This window comes from Nerophis lumbriciformis, linkage group LG05 (assembly GCF_033978685.3).
Source record: "Nerophis lumbriciformis linkage group LG05, RoL_Nlum_v2.1, whole genome shotgun sequence".
Lineage (NCBI taxonomy): Eukaryota > Metazoa > Chordata > Actinopteri > Syngnathiformes > Syngnathidae > Nerophis > Nerophis lumbriciformis.
Genome location: NC_084552.2, coordinates 3467501 through 3487166, shown reverse-complemented (window position 1 = coordinate 3487166; position 19666 = coordinate 3467501). Strand labels below are relative to the sequence as shown.

At 40.4% G+C, this 19666-nt stretch overlaps 1 protein-coding gene across 1 annotated transcript in view; it reads right to left on the bottom strand.

The window, feature by feature from the left end:
* Positions 1-11852: 11852 nt before the first annotated feature.
* Positions 11853-19666, bottom strand: part of LOC133606938 (uncharacterized) — a 33624-nt gene continuing 25810 nt past the window's right edge. The window contains exon 5 of the mRNA XM_061961405.1: positions 11853-13905. Coding sequence (XP_061817389.1) covers positions 11983-13905 — 1923 coding nt within the window. The 3' untranslated portion in view covers positions 11853-11982. The remainder of the gene's footprint in view (positions 13906-19666) is intronic.

Below are 19666 nucleotides of genomic sequence, written 5' to 3'. Positions count from 1 at the left end.
ATGCAGTAATCCGTGCAAAAGGATTCCCAACCAAGTACTGAGTGCATTAATTGACATTTTCAAATGTTTGATTTTGTTTTGCTGTTATAAATCTTTTTTTTTTTACTTGGTCTGAGGAAATATTCTAATTTTTTTGAGATGGGATTTTTGAGTTTTCTTAAGCTGTATGCCATAATCAGCAATATTAAAATAATAAAAAGCTTGCAATATTTCAGTTGGTGTGTAATGAATCCAGAATGTATGTTTTTTTTAATTGCATTACAGAAAATAAAGAACTTTATCACAATATTCTAATTTTCTGAGACAGTCCTGTATATGCGTGACAAGGCGGTCAGCAAGCCAAGGCCGGGACTCGGTGAAAACTTGATACTTGAACTTGCTTTATAAATAATATATATATTTAAATAAAACATTTTTTCTCCTCTGTTGACAGCAGTGTTGGCACTAGGAATTTTCAAAATGGGTTCCCACTTTTTTGCAAGCGTTTTGAAAACAAATGATAAATGTGAATCCTCGACTGCGGATGTTGTGGATCGGTGGAGGGAATACTTCGAAGACCTCCTCAATCCCACCAACACGTCTTCTTATGAGGAAGCAGTGCCTGGGGAGTCTGTGGTGGGCTCTCCTATTTCTGGGGCTGAGGTTGCTGAGGTAGTTAAAAAGCTCCTCGGTGGCAAGGCCCCAGGTGTAGATGAGATCCGCCCGGAGTTCCTTAAGGCTCTGGATGTTGTGGGGCTGTCTTGGTTGACAAGACTCTGCAGCATCGTGTGGACATCGGGGGCGGTACCTCTGGATTGGCAGACCGGGGTGGTGGTTCTTCTCTTTAAGAAGGGGAACCGGAGGGTGTGTTCTAACTATCGTGGGATCACACTCTTCAGCCTTCCCGGTAAGGTCTATTCAGGTGTACTTGAGAGGAGGCTACGCCGGATAGTCGAACCTCGGATTCAGGAGGAACAGTGTGGTTTTCGTCCTGGTCGTGGAACTGTGGACCAGCTCTATACTCTCGGCAGGGTCCTTGAGGGTGCATGGGAGTTTGCCCAACCAGTCCTACATGTGTTTTGTGGACTTGGAGAAGGCATTCGACCGTGTCCCTCGGGAAGTCCTGTGGGGAGTGCTCAGAAAGTATGGGGTATCGGACTGTCTGATTGTGGCGGTCCGCTCCCTGTATGATCAGTGCCAGAGCTTGGTCCGCATTGCCGGCAGTAAGTCGGACACGTTTCCAGTGAGGGTTGGACTCCGCCAAGGCTGCCCTTTGTCACCGATTCTGTTCATAACTTTTATGGACAGAATTTCTAGGCGCAGTCAAGGCGTTGAGGGGATCTGGTTTGGTGGCTGCAGGATTAGGTCTCTGCTTTGTGCAGATGATGTGGTCCTGATGGCTTCATCTGGCCAGGATCTTCAGCTCTCACTGGATCGGTTCGCAGCCGAGTGTGAAGCGACTGGGATGAGAATCAGCACCTCCAAGTCCGAGTCCATGGTTCTCGCCCGGAAAAGGGTGGAGTGCCATCTCTGGGTTGGGGAGGAGATCTTGCCCCAAGTGGAGGAGTTCAAGTACCTCGGAGTCTTGTTCACGAGTGAGGGAAGAGTGGATCGTGAGATCGACAGGCGGATCGGTGCGGCGTCTTCAGTAATGCGGACGCTGTATCGATCCGTTGTGGTGAAGAAGGAGCTGAGCCGGAAGGCAAAGCTCTCAATTTACCGGTCGATCTACGTTCCCATCCTCACCTATGGTCATGAGCTTTGGGTTATGACCGAAAGGACAAGATCACGGGTACAAGCGGCCGAAATGAGTTTCCTCCGCCGGGTGGCGGGGCTCTCCCTTAGAGATAGGGTGAGAAGCTCTGCCATCCGGGGGGAGCTCAAAGTAAAGCCGCTGCTCCTCCACATGGAGAGGAGCCAGATGAGGTGGTTCGGGCATCTGGTCAGGATGCCACCCGAACGCCTCCCTAGGGAGGTGTTTAGGGCACGTCCGACCGGTAGGAGGCCGCGGGGAAGACCCAGGACACGTTGGGAAGACTTTGTCTCCCGGCTGGCCTGGGAACGCCTCGGGGTCCCACAGGAAGAGCTGGACGAAGTGGCTGGGGAGAGGGAAGTCTGGGCTTCCCTGCTTAGGCTGCTGCCCCCGCGACCCGACCTCGGATAAGCGGAAGAAGATGGATGGATGGATGGATGGATGGATGGATGGAAATGTGTGCATTATCCTGTAATATCTCACATTCTATATTGTGTTTTGGAAAAAGGTTGTCATAAATATTATTTAATTAATTAAGAAATAAAAATAAAACAAATTTGTATACATATGTAAATGTATTCAGTTATAATTCATTCACTTTCTTCTTTCCTTCATGGATCTAAACTTCTCGCTGCTGGTTATTTTTTCTATATTTTTATTTAATAAGTTGTAGGTGTATTTATTTCAGTATAAAAGTGTAAAAAGTGTTTTGCTTGGGTCGTGAAATGATGATAATGGTGTGCCAGGGCATACATACATTTTATATTTAACGCTTAATCTCTGGAGCCTATCCCTCATTTCAAAATGTATTACTTTTTTTTTATGTTGTTTTTTTGTTTGGTTGTTTCCCGCCCTTTTTTTTGTCAAACAAAACTATGCACAAAATATGCAAAATCTTCCACCGAAAATATTTTTCAAAGTGGAATATTTGATGTGAAGTAATGGGAACCTTGGATAGGTCAATAATTCATAATAACATTGATTTTGATTCAATATTATGTTTTGAGTAATAACAGTTTGAAAGGAGAAAAAAAAAAACAGCTTTGTTTTATTAGTCAACGTTGCAACTTTTTCTAAATTACATTTCACCTTTATTTTTATTTTTATTTTTATTTTCATTTTATTTTTATTGACATCCAGCATCAGACATTCCTATCCATTACATCATATTCACATCAATCATATATCTATTGTCTGCCCTAAATGTCAGGATATTTTTGTTTATATCCCACCCATACCCCAAAAAAAAGAAAGAGACAACAAAAAAACGAAGTAATATCTACAAATACATCAATTAAATAAACAAAGCGGGGGGAAAAAAATAAATAAAAAATAAATAAAAAAAATAAGAGAAATAAATAATAATACATAAAATATAAACGGATACCCACATATATATATATATACATATATACCCACAAATACATATATATATCTGCCCTAAATGTCAGGATATTTTTGTTTATATCCCACCCATACCCCCAAAAAAAGAAAGAAACAACAAAAAAACGAAGTAATATCTACAAATACATCAATTAAATAAACAAAGCGGGGGAAAAAAATAAAAATAAATAAAAAATAAAAAAATAAAAAAATAAGAGAAATAAATAATAATACATAAAATATAAACAGATACCCACATATATATATATATATACATATATACCCACAAATACATATATATATCTGCCCTAAATGTCAGGATATTTTTGTTTATATCCCACCCATACCCCCAAAAAAAGAAAGAAACAACAAAAAAACGAAGTAATATCTACAAATACATCAATTAATAAATAAACAAAGCGGGGGGAAAAAAAATAAAAAATAAATAAAAAATAAAAAAATAAAAAAATAAGAGAAATAAATAATAATACATAAAATATAAACAGATACCCACATATATATATATATATACATATATACCCACAAATACATATATATATCTGCCCTAAATGTCAGGATATTTTTGCTTATATCCCACCCATACCCCAAAAAAAAGAAAGAAACAACAAAAAAACGAAGTAATATCTACAAATACATCAATTAAATAAACAAAGAGGGGAAAAAATAAATAAATAAATAAATAAATAAAAAATAAATAAATAAGAGAAATAAATAATAATACATAAAATATAAACAGATACCACATATATATATATATATATACATATATACCCACAAATACGTATATATATATATAAATATATAAATACATATATATACATACCTACATATACACTTGTAGGGAGTAAGTGTACATTTCACCTTTAAGCTTTTTTATTTCACTTTTGTTATGTTTTTGTTTATTTCGAAAGTATTTTTAGAATGTGCCGTGGGCCTTTTTAAACATTAGCTGTGGGCAGCAAATGGCCTCCGGGGCACACTTTTGACACCCCTGCTATAGATAATAAAAAATTAAATCTGATAAATCTATGGATAAAAAGCCAAGCCTGGCGACGCATGCGCGTTTATCATAACTCTATCTCTCTCTCTGTCTCTGTCTCTGCCCCTCCCTCACCAATGCTGCTGTTTGTTTTGTTTTTAACCCCTTCTTAACCCTGAACGTACATTGAAAACACACGCAGCCCTAACTCAAAATGCCGGACATTTGAGGCATTTAAGAAGCTCCGCTCATACATGTCCGGGGAAAAGAGGACGTGTGGTCAGTCCACTGCAACGGAGCCTGGCAACACCACTATTAAAAGTTTGAAATACTTTCTATTCTGGATTTGATATCACATGATGCTCCTCCTATTTTAACACCTGAATATCGCATCCCGTGATCCTTACTGTAACCCGCAGCGTTAAAATCCACTTTTACACATTATTCCGACCGGTTAGGATATGACGAACGCATTGTCGCCAAGCCGTGCCCCCCAACGTCATGCCAACGCTGGCCAGCGGCCAAAGTCTGGGCCCCCGGTGCCAGCGTGGGATCGGCGCCCGCTTACAAAAGGTCGCCATACCCCAGATTGGATCAAGTGACTCGGGCTGAGCAGCTTTGCCACCCGGGGTGTCAAGTATCAATGACGCTGGTGGAGCACCATGAAGTTGCTGAGAGGTGACAACAGTTTTCATTTTGAGGGGTTAGGATGTGGTATTATTTTGACAACAGTTAGAGATGCTACCTCAGTAGAAGCATTTAAGTCCCATCTCAAAACTCATTTGTATACTCTAGCCTTTGAATAGGCCCCTCTTTTTTTTTTTTTTTTTTTTTTAGACCAGTTGATCTGCCGTTTCTTTTCTTTTCTCCTCTGCTCCCCCTACCCCTTGTAGAAGGGGAGACACACAGGTCCGGTGGCCATGGATGAAGTGCTGGCTGTCCGGGGTCGGGACCCGGGGTGGACCGCTCGCCTGTATATCGGCTGGGAACATCTCTGCACTGCTGACCCGTCTCCGCTCGGGATGGTTTCCTGCTGACCCCACTATGGACTGGACTCTTACTATTATGTTGGATCCACTATGGACTGTACTCTCACAATATTATGTCAGACCCACTCGACATCCATTGCATTCGGTCTCCCCTAGAGGGGGGGGGGTTACCCACATATGCGGTCCTCTCCAAGGTTTCTCATAGTCATTCACATCGACGTCCCACTGGGGTGAGTTTTTCCTTGCCCTTATGTGGGCTCTGTACCGAGGATGTCGTTGTGGCTTGTGCAGCCCTTTGAGACACTTGTGATTTAGGGCTATATAAATAAACATTGATTGATTGATTGATATGAAGCTTACACTTGTAAAATTAGCTGAAAAAGTTAGCATGCTAACAGTTAGATTGTGTCAGGTACCAAGTCATATGACTATGAAGCGTACACTTGTAAAATTAGGCAACATTTTTTTAGCACGCTAACAGTTAGCATGTATCAAGTATAAAGTTGTGTGACTGAGACGACTGGCTGTAAAATTGGCTTAAAACGTTAGCATGCTAATCAGGCCCGGCCCTAACCAATCTGGCGCCCTAGGCAAGATTTTAGGGGGCCCCCCCCCCCACATCGGCAGTGAAGTGTATATACTCACAAGAAACCGAATAGCTTTGTCTTTGACCTTTTTTTTTTTACTTACAACTATACCTAATATATAAAGGGGTGGAAAAGTGACTATTACCTGCAGGGCAAACATTAGCTAACCAGAAGGCAATAACAATGTAAACAAAAAACACCTGCTTAAAAGATCTAATACAAATGTCCCTGAGGAATGTAAGGTGGGAGTACTGTAATTACCTAACGTTACATTATTATTTTCCATAACAATTTAGCCCCCTCCACAATATTAACCCGACGTTAAAACAGAACTAGCTATTTATTGATTAGCAATTGCCGAATCATGTAACATTAGCTTAATGCTAAAAAGCCAGGTTACTATCACATTCTGTAACAGACAAATAATTTCATGTAGGCTAACGTTACCTACCTGCTACCTCTGTCTTTTCTCGTTTCTCCTCCTCTTCTTTTCTCTTTTTTCTTCCCTGGGCACCTGACAGTTTTGGCCGTTTTGACATCTTGTGTTGATTTTTTGATGTGGTGACGTCCAAAAAGAGTCATGATACGGGAAGGGAGGGGGCGCACCGTGCGGGGGGCGTAATGTTGTAACAAATAATATTTCTATTAAATAGGCTTTACTTTGCATTTTAATTAACGTGGGATTATTTTGTGTATTTAGAAATAATAGTACCAACTTTTTTTTCTCTTTTTTTTTTTTCTCCAACATTTGTGGCACTGGCGTGGCGCCCCCTGATGGACGGCGCCCTTAGCATTTGCCTATACGGCCTATGCCACGGGCCGGCCCTGATGCTAATGTTACTATGCCACAAAGTTAACATAAGCATGCTAACAGTTTCCTTGTGTCAAGTACCGAGTTATGACTAAGGTGTTTGGCTGTAAAATTGGCTAAAAAAAATTAGCGTGCTCGAATGATAATGTTAGCATGCTAACAGTTAATGTGTCAAGTACCAAGTTATATGAGTTTAAGGCATTCCGCTGCAAAACTGGCTGAAAGTTAGCACACTAATGTTAACATGCTAGTGTGCTAACAGTTAACGTTGTGTCAAGTTATAAGAGTCTGAGGCGTTTGGCTGCAAAATTGGCTAAAAAGTTAGCACGCTAATTTTAGTAATGCTTCCTGAGGCGGAGCCAATCAATGGCCACGATACTGAACAGCAGACTCTCTTTGTTTTGGTCTCGTCCAGTGACCAATACCAGAGGTGGGACCAAGTCATTGTTTTGCAAGTCACAAGTAAGTCTCAAGTCTTTTTACATTTTGTCAAGTCGAGTCTAAAGTCATCAAATTCATGACTCGAGTCTGACTCGAGTCCAAGTCATGTGACTCGAGTCCACACCTCTGCTATTGTCGCATTGTAAAGGCTGGTCTCCTAAAGCTTTAGTAAAACTTGGGCCAAGTACTATTCTGTCTCGGTGGTCCTTTTTACTCAACATATATGTCATATAAAAGAACTTGGGAGTGACCAGTGTGTTTTATTCCGAGAGGAAGACTGGTCACGTGCAACAATATACATGTACATCTATACATATATATAATTGGATTTAGTTTAGTTCACTTATATGAAATGTTTGACTTGATTATTTTAAATCAGAATAACACTTTTGGATTTGATGATTGCGATGAATCACACTTTTGGATTTTGAATTATCACAATCAATCTCAATTACTCGCTCGCATATTTTAAATTAACTTTTTTTTTAAAAACCAATATTTTGACACAAATGCAATATTATTGTGACACACAAGAACATTTAAAAAAAATATTTTACTTGAATGTACGTCATTTTATTTTAATGACCGTACATATTTGCATTGGAATATGCATTGATCTCATTACTGACTGTAGAGCAGGGTTGCTCACACTTTTTCTGCAGGCGAGCTACTTTTCAATTGATCAAGTCGTGGGGATCTACCTCATTCATATATATCATTTATATTTACTTATTTATGAAATATATGTTTTTGTTAACAAGTTAAAGGTGTTTAATGATAATGCAAGCATGTTTAACACATATAGTTAATATTGTTAAAAAATTAAAGGTGTTTAATGATAATACAAGTATGTTTACTACACATAGTTAATATTGTTAATAAGTAAAAGGTGTTTAAAGATAATGCAAGCATGTTTAACACATATAGTTAATATTGTTAAAAAATTAAAGGTGTTTAATTATAATACAAGCATGTTTAATACACATAGTTAATATTGTTAACAAGTTAAAGGTGTTTAAAGATAATGCAAGCATGTTTAACACATATAGTTAATATTGTTAAAAAATTAAAGGTGTTTAATTATAATACAAGCATGTTTAATACATATAGTTAATATTGTTAACAAGTTAAAGGTGTTTAAAGATAATGCAAGCATGTTTAACACATAGTTAATATTGTTAAAAAATTAAAGGTGTTTAATGATAATACAAGAATGTTTAACACATATAGTTAATACTGTTAACAAGTTAAAGGTGTTTAAAGATAATACAAGCATGTTTAATACATATAGTTAATATTGTTAATAAGTAGGTGTTTAAAGATAATACAAGCATGTTTAACACATATAGATTCCTTTCTTTCATGAAGACAAGAATATAAGTTGGTGTATTACCTGATTCTGATGACTTGCATTGATTGGAATCAGACAGTGGTGATGATAATGTCCGCATTTTCGAATGGAGGAGAAAAAAAGTCCTCCTTTCTGTCCAATACCACATGATAGTGGTTGGTTTTTGGCATCTTATTTGTCCAGCTTCCGTACTCCTTTGTATACACGTTACAAGAAATACATTGGCGGCAAACTCCCCGCTTGCTAGCTTGTGCACGCCAGCTTTCTGAGACTCTTATTTTGGTAGCGCAACTGTGCAACTGTGCAGTCGGTCTTTGGAGTTTTGACGACAGGTACGGCGCCAGAGTCTGTTGAAATAAAGTGTTTCTCGCCTTCCAGTCGGTAATTTTAATGAGCTGGCAGCAGCCAGCGTCATCTCAGAAGACCCTCGGGTGCCGTGAATGTCAATCAAGTGACGAAAGTGACGTCATAGTGAAGATTTATGATCGCTCATTTTTAGGACTATTTTTTTAATGCCTGGCTGGTGATCGACTGACACACCCTCCGAGATCGACCGGCAGCTCGCGATCGACGTAATGAGCACCCCTGCTGTATAGCAACCTGCACAGTTTTCCAGGTAAAAATAAAATTGCGCGATTAATCTGTTTATAGTTTCTACACAATTACTGCAACCATTTTTTTGTGATTAAATCGCATACAATTTTGAGACCTATTTTGGGTAAAGCCCCAATTGGAGATGCAGGTTTTGTTTTTACTGGTCGGCATAATTAGCACATACCTGCCAACTTTTGAAATCAGAAAAACCAAGTAGCCAGGGTCCAGGGGCCGCAGGTCCAGGACAAAGTCCTGGTGGGGGGTTCAGGGGGGCAAAAACCCCTCGACGCAAAATGATTATTAGCATTCAGACCGGTTAAAATGTTGCTAAAACCATCACTTTTCTATCAGTCACAGTGACTTTTCAAAACAAAAATATAACAGCAAAAATCATATGGGTTGATTGACATGTTTATTCTGTAAGATAACTTCAATAGTTTGAAATGATTTTGACAGTTAATGCCAGTTATCCTATCAACCTTTCACAAGACTTCAATTTGTTAATTGAAAGTATAAACAGTATAAACACTTTTTACAGTAAACAAATGGTAAAACAGTACTAAACAATTCCATTTAAAAAAAAATTGGTGTCATTATTAACTTTCTGTCCAAGCTTGTATAATCTACTGCCTTGTTCAATTGTAAAAAATATTCTGTGCCTAAAATTCACATTTCTATCACAATGATCATACTGTAAACATGGTAAGCTAACTTCATTAAAATTAATAGTCCTGTCAATAGCATGGAATTACAATTCAAATGTAGTTTTTTTGTAAGCCTTTCAAAAGAATTCAAAATATGAAAAATGAATGAAAATTAATTGAAGCCATCAGACACTTGAAAAGTGGCACATCACATCTCTAATGTAATCATTTGAACTTTTCAACAGAAATAGCACTGCAAAAATATTAAGGACATACTTCTGTATTTTGGTAGTTATGCTGTCAACATTTAACAAGATTTCTTCAACTTGGACTTGAAAGCATAAATAGTATAAACACTTTTAACAGTATAACAGTACTAAACAATTCCAATAGATAACATTGGTGTCATTACCTTTTTGTGGCTAAAATCCGAAAAACGTTGAAAGTTTTCCACTTGTATCGCTAGCAACGGCATTAGACTTGTGTTTTTTTGTCCCAACGTGGTCTTTTACATCGCTAATTCCTCCGTGTCCGATCGAAAAATCTTGTCTGCACAAGGTGCAATTTGCGTAGTTTTCACCCTTTTTTGGAACGGATAATTATTCCCGGATAGGCTTTTGAATATTCTTCACGGAATGACTGCAGTTTTCTTTTCGGTTTAAGACTCGTTTGCGATTTTTCTCCGGCTGATTCCATGATCGTTCGCTCGTTTGGAAACAATGGCCTCGTGCTTGGCAGCGGTGCTATAAATAGCCTCGCGCATGGCATTCGGAATGGCTCGATAGGAAGTTACGGGAAGCAGTGTCGATTGTCATTGTTGTTACGCGATTTCGTGAATAAAACTTTAAAAAAAAAATTTTTTTTTAATTAATGAAAAAACTTATTTTTTATCACTGCAACCGTAACCCGGAATAGGTCGGACCGACCCCAGAATGTGAGACTTGGCCCGCACCTCTCATCCTCCCGCACGCTGAGCATCGGCTCCCCACAGGGCTGTGTGCTGAGCCCCCTCCTCTACTGCCTCTACACCCATGACTGCAGTCCGGCCCACAGTGACAACCTTACCGTCAAGTTCGCCGACGATACCACAGTGGTCGGGCTCATCTCCAGGGGTGACGAGGCTGCCTACAGAGAGGAGGTCCTGAAGCTGACGGCCTGGTCTTCGGAGAACAACCTCGCTCGCAACACCAGCAAGACCAGAGAGATCATCGTCGACTTCAGGAGGAGCAGCACCGACCCTGCCCCCCTCTACATCAACGGCGAGCGTGTAGAGAGGGTCCACACCTTCAGGTACCTTGGAGTCCACATCTCTAATGACTTCTCCTGGACAGTCAACACCACATCAATCATCAAGAAGGCTCAGCAGCGGCTACACTTCCTTAGAGTCCTCGGGAAGTACAACCTGAAGCCTGACCTGCTGCTGACCTTCTACCGCTCGTCCATCGAGTGCCTGCTGACCTACTGTATTACGGTATGGTACGGCAGCTGCACTGCAGCAGACAGGGAGAGGCTGCAAAGAGTGGTCAAGACGGCTCAGAAGATCATCGGCCGCCCTCTCCCCTCTCTTGACGGACATCTACACCTCCCGCTGCCTCAACAGAGCCAGTGCCATCATCAAGGACAGCACCCACCCTGGCTCTGACCTGTTCCACCTGCTGCCCTCTGGGAAGCGCTACAGGTGCATTAAAACCAAAACAAACAGGCTAAAGAACAGCTTCTTCCCCAGGGCCATAACCATCCTGAACGGACTGCCCCATTGTCCCTCATAACTGCCTTCTCTTCGGTGCAATAACCCATTCCACCAACCACCCTGTTTTTGTTTTGTTTTTTCATGTATATATTCATTTCACACCATATTCATTGCACTTCTACATTTTTTAAATTTGTATATATTTGCACATTGTTTTTCTAGCATGCACACATCGCACTGTATGGAATGGCCTCAATCTCGTTACCTTGCGTAATGACAATAAAGCTGATTCTGATTCTGAGGTTGATGAAAACCGTACTAATTACGGGAAAACCGTAGTAGTTGGCAGGTATGTTAGCATTTGGAGAAACATTTTTTCGAGCATAGGCCATTTGATCACAAAACATTGCTGCTTCTCCCATGAGAAAAAACACAAGTGTCCACCGTGTGAATTTGACTTAATTCCAGTTCCAGTGGACAGGCACTTAAAACGGGAACGATGAATGACTCCACAGAGAGGCCGAGGTTCACGGGAGTTGATTCATGTGAAGCAACAAGATGTTCCCTTCCTTCTTGTTGCTTAGGAAACTTTATTGTGGGCTCGATCAGCATTCAAAAAGGCAAAAAGTATGGTGACCAATCATTTATTTTATTCAAGAAAAGCCAAACAGTGCACTACTTGATAGGTAGGAAAGACAAAAATAGTTATAAAAATGTGTCATTGCACCTACTTCCCTATGAAGACATCTTGGTTTAGCTACTATTTCACCCTCTCTAACAACCTTTTTGTCGCCTCTTCAGGCCCTTTCCACTTATAAAACCACCACACTAGTGAGAACGTGTAAAGCACGAAGAATGCTGGGAAATCATAGAAGGAAACAATGACAACGAATCCGGCGACCAGCAGGCTGCAGGTGGTGAACTGTGTGATGTGACTTAGGATGTACAACATGCTCCACCACACAAAACCGTTGGACTTCTTGGACGGATGCTTGATGTCCGGAGCAGGCGAGGCAGGATCTGAATGCTCGCTACCTCCTGGTCCTTCAAGTGCACCATTATCTCCCTCGGGCTCTCCATCTCCGTCCGATCTGGACTCGATCACTTCAAGCGCTTCGGTAAACGCCGTCAAACTCTGCTCCTTTTCTCCCGGAGGGTCCTCCAAAGCTGAGGATGCGTCGGGTTTTGCTGGGATTCCGTCCAGTTGGTCGCAGAGCTCTGGGCCTTTTTGACCCTCCTCAGACCTCCCTTTGTGGCTATCCGTGGGGAAATGTCTAAAAGTCTTTATTTCAAGTCGCCTCTCGACACGAGCCTCCGGATTGTCTGGAAGTACCTGCAAGCTTGTGCCATTTGAGACAATGACAATTTCCTCGTTTTTCTTCTCAGCCTCTCCAACTTCCTCAACAACTTCCCTGAATGACGTCTCTACTTCGGTCTCAGTTCTTTGGTTTGGGTCGCATTCACCGCGGCGTTCATTTACATCCAGTGGGCTTTCATTGCTCCCAGGCTTGAGGATTTTGTCATAGGTCATTGAGACTCCTCGCCCCTCTTCTCTGACGGTCTCAGAAAATGCCGGCGTCTGACCTGTGTCTCCCCAACCCTGAATCGGCCTTTCTCCCAGTGAGATCCGAGTCCCCAGTGTCATTGCAGTCAACTCCTTCGGGCTTTCATCTCTCTCTGTTACCCATTCTCCTGGTGTGTCAACAGATCCCTCGGACACGGGCGGCGTCCGCAACAACTGTGCGGCGGCTCTGTTGTCACCTCTCGAGGAAACGCGATCCGGCGACTGCGCCTGACTCGCAGCTCGGGTGGCATTCTCTCCCAGTGAGATCCGAGTCCCCGTTGTCATTGCAGTCAACTCCTTCGGGCTTTCATCTCTCTCTGTTACCCGTTCTCCTGGTGTGTCAACAGATCCCCCGGACACGGGCGGCGTCCGCAACAACTCTGCGGCGACTCTGTTGTCACCTCTCGAGGAAACGCGATCCGGCGACTGCGCCTGACTCGTAGCTCGGGTGGCATTCTCTCCCAGTGAGATCCGAGTCCCCGTTGTCATTGCAGTCAACTCCTTCGGGCTTTCATTTCTCTCTGTTACCCGTTCTTCTGGTGTGTCAACAGATCCCTCGGACACGGGCGGCGTCCGCAACAACTCTGCGGCGACTCTGTCGTCACCTCTCGAGGAAACGCGATCCGGCGACTGCGCCTGACTCGCAGCTCGGGTGGCATTCTGGACGTGCTCCTTGCTTTTAGTCGCAGCAGGAACCAGAGCGGCGGTCTGCAGCCATTCCGACTGGGGGACAGTCAAGTCGCCCTGGCAGCCAGGCCCGTTAATAAAAGCCTGCCATACGTCACACACGGAGGTGTCGTTATCAGCAGCGGGACCTTGCCCGTTGAGAAAAGACCCCCAGATATCGTTCCCCGGCCCGGCAGCTTTCACACTTTCTTCTTTCGACAAGGTCACTTTGGCTCTTCCGTTCCAGATATCGTCCATTAAAGTATTATCGTTGTCCCAGTCCAGCGTGATCAGAGGAATTTGGTGGTAGGTGAGGACGTGGGGTAACTTGTTGGATTGTTTCTGAGAGTTGGCCTCGGCCGCCGTGCAATCACGTTGCCCCCACGTATGGGAGAGTATGTCTTTGACGTGCGCCAGACGCACGGCTCTATGTCGGCTTTTTATGCTCGCCACCTGTCGAAGAGGCCACAGGGTCAGAGGTCGGGTAAAGTATTCATGCTGAAGTCATAGCAAGCGTTCAACACGGGCATGATTTGTTGCTTGTTCATTTTTGCCACTAAACCTTTGTTTATATTCTGTTTGTTTATAAGACCGAGCCTTTCTTTCAAGACCTGTTCCTGGGCTTTCTCGGATTATCATGACATGAAGGGCCAGATGACAGGACTGGAAGTTCCCCACCCGTACTAGACATCAAAGTCCTATCAAATCTCTAACAGATGGGGACCTCGTTTTTTCCATTAACAACCAAAGAAAATAATGCAAATCCAACTAGAACCGCACTCTGGCCCTATCGCTCAATATTGAATAATTATTTCAAACAAAAATCCTGAACCCAGACGGGTGATCCAGGTCGGCCCTAAAATGTAATAACTTGTTTCTTATCCCATTTCTGACTTTTTCTGGAAGTTTCAACGAAATCTACCCATGATGCCTAAAGTGGAATGAAACGAACAGGCCAAAAGTTTGGACACACCTTCTCATTCAATGGGTTTTCTTTATTTTCATGACTATTTACATTGTAGATTGTCACTGAAGGCATCAAAACTATGAATGAACACATGTGGAGTTATGTACCGTATTTTTCGGACTATAAGTCGCAGTTTTTTTTCATAGTTTGGCCGGGGCTCCAGTGCGACTTATATATGTTGTTTTCCTTCTTTATTATGCATTTTTGGCAGGTGCGACTTATACTCCGGTGCGACTTATATGTTTTTTTTCCTTCTTTATTATGCATTTTTGGCAGGTTTCGACTTATACTCCAGTGCGACTTATACTCCGAAAAATACGGTACTTAACAAAAAAAGGTGTTGTTATGTTATGTACCGTATTTTTCGGACTATAAGTCGCAGTTTTTTTCATAGTTTGGCCGGGCTCCAGTGCGACTTATATATGTTGTTTTCCTTCTTTATTATGCATTTTTGGCAGGTGCGACTTATACTCCGGTGCGACTTATATATGTTGTTTTCCTTCTTTATTATGCATTTTTGGCAGGTACGACTTATACTCCAGTGGGACTTATATGTTTTTTTTTCCTTCTTTATTATGCATTTTTGGCAGGTGCGACTTATACTCCAGTGCAACTTATATATGTTGTTTTCCTTCTTTATTATGCATTTTTGGCAGGTGCGACTTATACTTCAGTGCGACTTATATATATGTTGTTTTCCTTCTTTATTATGCATTTTTGGCAGGTGCGACTTATACTTCAGTGCGACTTATATATATGTTTTTTTCCTTCTTTATTATGCATTTTTGGCAGGTGCGACTTATACTGCGGTGCGACTTATATATGTTGTTTTCCTTCTTTATTATGCATTTTTGGCAGGTGCGACTTATACTCCAGTGCGACTTATATGTTTTTTTCCCCTTCTTTATTATGCATTTTTGGCAGGTGCGACTTATACTCCGGTGCGACTTATACTCCGAAAAATACGGTACTTAACAAAAAAAGGTGTTATGTTATGTTATACTCCGGTGCGACTTATATGTTTTTTTCTTTCTTTATTATGCATTTTTGGCAGGTGCGACTTATACTTCAGTGCGACTTATATATATGTTTTTTTCCTTCTTTATTATGCATTTTTGGCAGGTGCGACTTATACTCCGGTGCGACTTATATATGTTGTTTTCCTTCTTTATTATGCATTTTTGACAGGTGCGACTTATACTCCAGTGGGACTTATGTTTTTTTTCCCTTCTTTATTATGCATTTTTGGCAGGTGCGACTTATATATGTTTTTTTTCCTTCTTTATTATGCATTTTTGGCAGGTGCGACTTATACTCCGGTGCGACTTATACTCCGAAAAATACGGTACTTAACAAAAAAAGGTGTTATGTTATGTTATGTACCGTATTTTTCGGACTATAAGTCGCAGTTTTTTTCATAGTTTGGCCGGGCTCCAGTGCGACTTATATATGTTTTTTTCCTTCTTTATTATGTATTTTTGGCAGGTGCGACTTATACTCCGGTGCGACTTATATATGTTTTTTTCCTTCTATATTATGCATTTTTGGCAGGTGCGACTTATACTCCGGTGCGACTTATATGTTTTTTTTCCTTCTTTATTATGCATTTTTGGCAGGTTTCGACTTATACTCCAGTGCGACTTATACTCCGAAAAATACGGTACTTAACAAAAAAAGGTGTTGTTATGTTATGTACCGTATTTTTCGGACTATAAGTCGCAGTTTTTTTCATAGTTTGGCCGGGCTCCAGTGCGACTTATATATGTTGTTTTCCTTCTTTATTATGCATTTTTGGCAGGTGCGACTTATACTCCGGTGCGACTTATATATGTTTGTTTCCTTCTTTATTATGCATTTTTGGCAGGTGCGACTTATACTCCAGTGGGACTTATGTTTTTTTTTCCTTCTTTATTATGCATTTTTGGCAGGTGCGCCTTATACTACGGTGCGACTTATACTCCGAAAAATACGGTACTTAACAAAAAAAAGGTGTTATGTTATGTTATGTACCGTATTTTTCGGACTATAAGTCGCAGTTTTTTTCATAGTTTGGCCGGGCTCCAGTGCGACTTATATATGTTTTTTTCCTTCTTTATTATGTATTTTTGGCAGGTGCGACTTATACTCCGGTGCGACTTATATATGTTTTTTCCCTTCTATATTATGCATTTTTGGCAGGTGCGACTTATACTCCGGTGCGACTTATGTTTTTTTTCCTTCTTTATTATGCATTTTTGGCAGGTTTCGACTTATACTCCAGTGCGACTTATACTCCGAAAAATACGGTACTTAACAAAAAAAGGTGTTGTTATGTTATGTACCGTATTTTTCGGACTATAAGTCGCAGTTTTTTTCATAGTTTGGCTGGGCTCCAGTGCGACTTATATATGTTGTTTTCCTTCTTTATTATGCATTTTTGGCAGGTGCGACTTATACTCCGGTGCGACTTATATATGTTTTTTTTTCTTCTTTATTATGCATTTTTGGCAGGTGCGACTTATACTCCAGTGCGACTTATATATGTTTTTTTTTCTTCTTTATTATGCATTTTTGGCAGGTGCGACTTATACTCCGGTGCGACTTATACTCCGAAAAATACGGTGCTTAACAAAAAAAGGTGTTATGTTATGTTATGTACCGTATTTTTCGGACTATAAGTCAGTTTTTTTCATAGTTTGGCCAGGCTCTATTGCGACTTATATATGTTGTTTTCCTTCTTTATTATGCATTTTTGGCAGGTGCGACTTATACTCCGGTGCGACTTATATGTTTTTTTTTCCCTTCTTTATTATGCATTTTTGGCAGGTGCGACTTATACTTCGGTGCGACTTATATATGTTTTTTTCCTTCTTGATTATGCATTTTTGGCAGGTGCGACTTATACTCCGGTGCGACTTATATGTTTTTTTTCCTTCATTATTATGCATTTTTGGCAGGTTTCAACTTATACTCCAGTGCGACTTATACTCCGAAAAATACGGTACTTAACAAAAAAAGGTGTTGTTATGTTATGTACCGTATTTTTCGGACTATAAGTCGCAGTTTTTTTCATAGTTTGGCCGGGCTCCAGTGCGACATATATATGTTGTTTTCCTTCTTTATTATGCATTTTTGGCAGGTGCGACTTATACTCCGGTGCGACTTATATATGTTTTTTTCCTTCCTTATTATGCATTTTTGGCAGGTGCGACTTATACTTCAGTGCGACTTATATATGTTTTTTTCCTTCTTTATTATGCATTTTTGGCAGGTGCGACTTATACTCCAGTGCGACTTACATATGTTTTTTTTCCTTCTTTATTATGCATTTTTGGCAGGTGCGACTTATACTCCGGTGCGACTTATACTCCAAAAAATACGGTACTTAACAAAAAAAGGTGTTATGTTATGTTATGTACCGTATTTTTCGGACTATAAGTCGCAGTTTTTTTCATAGTTTGGCCGGGCTCCAGTGCGACTTATATATGTTGTTTTCCTTCTTTATTATGCATTTTTGGCAGGTGCGACTTATACTCCGGTGCGACTTATATATGTTTTTTCCTTCTTTATTATGCATTTTTGGCAGGTGCGACTTATACTTCAGTGCGACTTATATATGTTTTTTTCCTTCTTTATTATGCATTTTTGGCAGGTGCGACTTATACTTCAGTGCAACTTATATATGTTTTTTTTCCTTCTTTATTATGCATTTTTGGCAGGTGCGACTTATACTCCAGTGCGACTTACATATGTTTTTTTCCTTCTTTATTATGCATTTTTGGCAGGTGCGATTTATACTCCGGTGCGACTTATACTCCGAAAAATACGGTACTTAACAAAACAAGGTGTTATGTTATGTTATGTACCGTATTTTTCGGACTATAAGTCGCAGTTTTTTTCATAGTTTGGCCGGGCTCCAGTGCGACTTATATGTTGTTTTCCTTCTTTATTATGCATTTTTGGCAGGTGCGACTTATACTCCGGTGCGACTTATATATGTTTTTTTCCTTCTTTATTATGCATTTTTGGCAGGTGCGACTTATACTTCAGTGCGACTTATTTATGTTTTTTTCCTTCTTTATTATGCATTTTTGGCAGGTGCGACTTATACTCCAGTGCGACTTACATATGTTTTTTTTCCTTCTTTATTATGCATTTTTGGCAGGTGCGACTTATACTCCGGTGCGACTTATACTTCGAAAAATACGGTACTTAACAAAAAAAGGTGTTATGTTATGTTATGTACCGTATTTTTCGGACTATAAGTCGCAGTTTTTTTCATAGTTTGGCCGGGCTCCAGTGCGACTTATATATGTTGTTTTCCTTCTTTATTATGCATTTTTGGCAGGTGCGACTTATACTCCGGTGCGACTTATATATGTTTTTTTCCTTCTTTATTATGCATTTTTGGCAGGTGCGACTTATACTTCAGTGCGACTTATATATGTTTTTTTCCTTCTTTATTATGCATTTTTGGCAGGTGCGACTTATATATGTTTTTTTCCTTCTTTATTATGCATTTTTGGCAGGTGCGACTTATACTTCAGTGCGACTTATATATGTTTTTTTCCTTCTTTATTATGCATTTTTGGCAGGTGCGACTTATACTCCGGTGCGACTTATATGTTTTTTTTTCTTCTTTATTATGCATTTTTGGCAGGTGCGACTTATACTCCGGTGCGACTTATACTCCGAAAAATACGGTACTTAACAAAAAAAGGTGTTATGTTATGTACCGTATTTTTCGGACTATAAGTCGCAGTTTTTTTCATAGTTTGGCCGGGCTCCAGTGCGACATATATGTTTTTTTCCTTCTTTATTATGCATTTTTGGCAGGTGCGACTTATACTCCAGTGCGACTTATATATGTTTTTTTCCTTTTTTGTTATGCATTTTTGGCAGGTGCGACATATATGTTTTTTTCCTTCTTTATTATGCATTTTTGGCAGGTGCGACTTATACTCCAGTGCGACTTATACTCCGAAAAATACGGTACTTAACAAAAAAAGGTGTTGTTATGTTATGTACCGTATTTTTCGGACTATAAGTCGCAGTTTTTTTCATAGTTTGGCCGGGCTCCAGTGCGACTTATATATGTTTTTTTCCTTCTTTATTATGCATTTTTGGCAGGTGCGACTTATACTCCAGTGCGACTTATATATGGTTTTTTTCCTTCTTTATTATGCATTTTTGGCAGGTGCGACTTATACTCCGGTGCGACTTATACTCCGAAAAATACGGTACTTAACAAAAAAAGGTGTTATGTTA